Source organism: Pygoscelis adeliae, unplaced genomic scaffold, assembly GCF_000699105.1.
Source record: "Pygoscelis adeliae isolate BGI_AS28 unplaced genomic scaffold, ASM69910v1 Scaffold34, whole genome shotgun sequence".
NCBI classification, from domain to species: Eukaryota; Metazoa; Chordata; class Aves; order Sphenisciformes; family Spheniscidae; genus Pygoscelis; species Pygoscelis adeliae.
This window is the reverse complement of record NW_008824658.1, coordinates 503,397-507,468: the sequence shown is the minus strand read 5'-3', so window position 1 is coordinate 507,468 and position 4,072 is coordinate 503,397. Positions and strand designations below refer to the sequence as shown.

Genomic DNA, 4,072 nt, shown 5'->3' with positions numbered 1-4,072 from the left:
TTTTAGTTTTAGTGGTCTGAGTGGTCGGGCATGCGTACTCCTGTGACCGCCGATCTGTCCCGCAGCTCACAAGGGCTGCGTGGTGCCGGCGCCCAGCCCCGGCTGATTTCGGAAAGGCCGGCAGAGGCCGGCGGGCCTGCAGGTAGAGCTGGGGGAGTGCTCCATGTCTCACCCCTCTTCTCGAGAGGTCCCAGGCTGCTACAGCCGGGGCTCTTTGCCACGGTCCTGTGTGTCAGCCCGTCTTCGGGATGCAGGCAGTTGCATTACAGAGCTCTGGCATGGGGTCAGGAGTGGAGGTGGAAGGTGTGTTTCAGAGGAGGCTTTGTTGCTTTGCCATGCTTATTCGGGGGGAAAAAAAATAATTAAAAAAAATAATAATCCTGCTGCTCTGTTCATCTGTCTGTCCCTCTTCCTGCTGCCCCCCTCACACCCCTGATGGCGGCTTGTCACTGTAGCCCTTGGGGTCCCTTGAGTTTCGGCACCTGCTCATCCATTCTGGGACTGATTGACTGTACTGTAACAAAACGATGCATTTAACCTCAGTATCCTGCCACGTGTCTGTACACGTTCAGCATGGCAGTGCAGGGGGGGCTTCTAGCTGTTAATGCCTTTCCAGTTATTTTATCAAATGAGGAAAAAAAAAAAAAGGAAAACTGTAAATGTAGCAAGCTGTGTTTGCAATGCTTATCTTCTCCTGTCTCCTCTGAGACTGGCTATGTCACTTTGTCACTGTTTTGAAATGGATGTTAGGCTCTTTTTGAGAGGGTTGCTACACTTGATGTTAAATGCCTCACCAACTTTTTTTTTTTTTAAAGGTTTCCAATACAGGTAGTAGGTGAATGACTTTTTTTTTTCTTTTCTTTAAAGAAAATGTTCATCTCGGTGGCGTGGAGCAGGTAGCTGGAGGGCAGCGTTTCAATGAGTAGTTTACAGTTTCACTTTCTGCAGACACTTGAACATAGGACCGATGTATCTGTGACAAGCACATCCTTTTGGTGGGAAGCTGCAGAGGAGCGGGGAGCGCCCTGGGTGCCAGCCAGCCCCCTGCCGCGTGTGGGAGAGTGCTCGGGTCAACCCCAGGGTCCCCGCGCTGTCCCCCTGCGGCTCGCTCTCCAGGTGCCAGCCCCGCACGGGGGCTGGCCCGTGCCGGTGGTGCCCCTTGCGGGAGGGGGTGCTTGGCACCACTTGGTCCCTCGAGCCTCCCTGGTGCGGCCCCGCTCCCCCTCCTCCTCTCCCAGCCGGTCCCGTTGGGGTTGGAAACCTTTGGATCTGTGGCCCAGAAACCCCCGCTGAGCTGCACCCCGGCGAGGGCGGCCCTCTGCTCGCCCGCCTGGAGCAAAAGGGGTGATGGTTCGATGTGCTGGCCCTTCTCAAACCCTGTGTGTCCCAACCTCGGCCTTCTGCTTCCCAAAACTAGAACGTGTGTGCAACCTTCTTCAGCTGCATTTATCGTAGAGACAAACTTAAAATGACTCATCACAGACCATGTATCACTTGGGAGGAAAATCTTGTTAATATGGACCGCTGTACATGATCCATCTTCTGTCGATAGTACATAATCTTTGACCCATGTGCTAGGATCATCATCACGTATAAAAGGAAAAGAGAAAAATGTAAAATACTTGAATGAGAGCTTGTATTATAACATTAATATTATTCAGAGTATCTGCTTTCTAGGCTGATGTGATTCATTATTCTAGTAATGCTTTAGTCCTTTGTAATTTGTGGTAATTATGCTTTTTCCTTTTTAATACAAAAAAAAAATGTATAAAAATAAAAACTTCAAAAGACAATGCCGCCTGGGTTTTCTGTCCTGCTGACTTGCCCTCCCCAGGGGGCTGCGGGTGGATGAACGGGCTGGGTTCATCCGGGGGTGGTGGGGGGGGAAGAGAGCTGGCTTCCACGGGTGGAGCTGGGCTGGCGGCAGGTAAGTGCGGCGCACTCGCAGACACTTGCGTGTCCTCTCCTCGGAGGGCTTGCTTAGGGCGCGGGCCTAGCAATGGGGAGAGGCAGGTGTCACTCTTGTCCCAAGCAGGATTGAGACTTTTTAAAAAGATCCTGGAGAAAACTTGCAGCATGTCTCGATGGGTTGTATATTGTATAGGTACTTCTGGATGTGCCTAAAGGTACAGGTGCTTTTCGTTGGGTCTTGCAGGGTTTGACTGATCTCCACGCAGGAGAGCAGGGACTCCTCTTGCCCTGGACAGTCTCTTTCTATAGTTCATCGTTATACAGAGCTGCCTGTTTCAGTTGGTGCCTTCTTTTGGCATGTGGGGAGCGAGATGAGGCTCAGCAGGAGGAGGTGATGTACCAGGGCTTCTGCCGTGTAGCACATCAGCTCCCAGCTCTGCTTCCCTGTCCCGTGAGGGGGGAAATGCACTTCATGTTTGCAGGTGTTAGTTTGTGGAGCGGAGATGAGGATGTGACAGCCCTTCATTCAGACCTGTACTGACCTCCCGCATGAAGAAAAACTGCTCGGGGGAAGTCGGGCCTCTGTTGCGTGTGCAAGGGAGAGTGTTTCTAAAGCTGTGGTCCCACTGACTTTCCATGGGGTTGCATCCCATGTCCCAGGTGTTCCGAGTCTCAAAAATAGTGTTTTTAATTCCTATCATATGTAGTTACAGTGATCTTGCTGGTATTTCTATAGAATGCTGCTGAAAGGGGCCAAAGCATGGCCTGTGAACACTGAAGCGTTAAAACCTTAATAATGAGAACGTCCTAGGAACCCCCCAAAGCCATGTGGCCCAGAACGCACCTGGCTTATGCGCAGGCAGCTAGAACCAAGGAACACTGCAAGTAATTAAGGAAAAAACCCCTCTAAACATTGTTTAAAAATAGCTTTCTAGAGCAGGTTTTTTTGTGCCTTAGGAAGAAAATAACAGGCAGCAAAAGCGCAGTCATTTCAAGTAGCATGTTCAAATTCAGCTTTGATTTTGTTATGTGTGAAGAATAACTTGTTTCCTAATTAAAATACTATTTGGCGTAAATCATTGTGTCTCGCTCTGCCAGTCACTGGGCTCAGGAAGAACCGCAGGCTGCTGGGTTCACTCTGCCCTCCTGGGTGCATCGGGGATGCTTTCCGAGAGTGGCGTGAGGCTGAGGAGGACCCTGTGTCTCTCAAAGGCTTTGGTTTGTCTGAACACTCTATCTGTTCCGTGCAGATAATCCAGCACTCCCAGGACTCCGTAGCACTGGTTGAACCTGGAAACCGACCAGAGAATAAACATCATTGAAACTTACTGAGGTTACCTCGCCCTTCTTGTTTCCATCTCCTTTCAGAGCCCTGATAAGCTGTCCATGCAATTTCTGCCACTGCACCAGTCTCCCTCGCAGCTCTAACGAAGCCCGGGTGAAACTTCCGCAACTTCCCTCTCTGGTGCCACTGTTACCCAGAAATGGTGGCACTGAACAACAGCCGTCTCTCTCCCGGACAGCTCAGAGCTGCGGGAGCAGCTGGACAGCCACGTCGCCATGTCTGCGTGCTCCAGAGACCCGGCTGCCCTGCGACACGGAGCTGCCGTGCTTCCAGCACTGGGATGCCGGCAGAGCCGTTCCGCCCAGAGAGCATCTCAGCTCTGCAGTGATCCATGTCCTGACATGAGCCAAGCTGCGGAGGAAACGACTGATAACGAGAACTGGCACCGTGGTTTGGGTGTTGCCCAGCATTTGGGCGGTGATAGAACTGCCACAGTGGCTGTTTCTGCAGGAAAGGCAAACTGTGTTCAAGGGAGTACGTCTATGAATTCAGTGCACATCTGGGAGATGGGAATACTTCTTCCACTACTGTGGTATGTATCCCTGAAACAACCTGCGGAAACTCTGCGCTCTTCACTGTAGGAGGAGGCTGGGAATCTCTGCTAGGAAGTGTTAACTGCAAGTGTTTGGGCAAGGTGTTATCTGATCGGTGTTACTAATCCCAGTGTATGGGAGGACAGACAGGGAAGGCTCCCTGCAAATTTCTTTCAGCTGTGTGACTTGCCCTTGCTCTGTCTTTTTATTCTAGATCACATGTGGTGTCTGCTAAACTTCTAAGAAAAGCCTTGCAGAGAACTGCCTCTGACCCTGTGCTTGT

General features: G+C 51.2%; 1 protein-coding gene across 4 annotated transcripts in view; it reads right to left on the bottom strand.

The window, feature by feature from the left end:
• Positions 1 to 2,826: 2,826 nt before the first annotated feature.
• FAXDC2 (fatty acid hydroxylase domain containing 2) overlaps positions 2,827 to 4,072 on the bottom strand; it is a 16,519-nt gene continuing 15,273 nt past the window's right edge. For all 4 annotated transcript variants that reach the window (XM_009322614.1, XM_009322613.1, XM_009322616.1 and 1 more), the window contains one exon: positions 2,827 to 3,201. In XM_009322614.1, the coding sequence (XP_009320889.1) occupies positions 3,045 to 3,201 (157 nt within the window). In that variant the 3' untranslated portion in view covers positions 2,827 to 3,044. The remainder of the gene's footprint in view (positions 3,202 to 4,072) is intronic.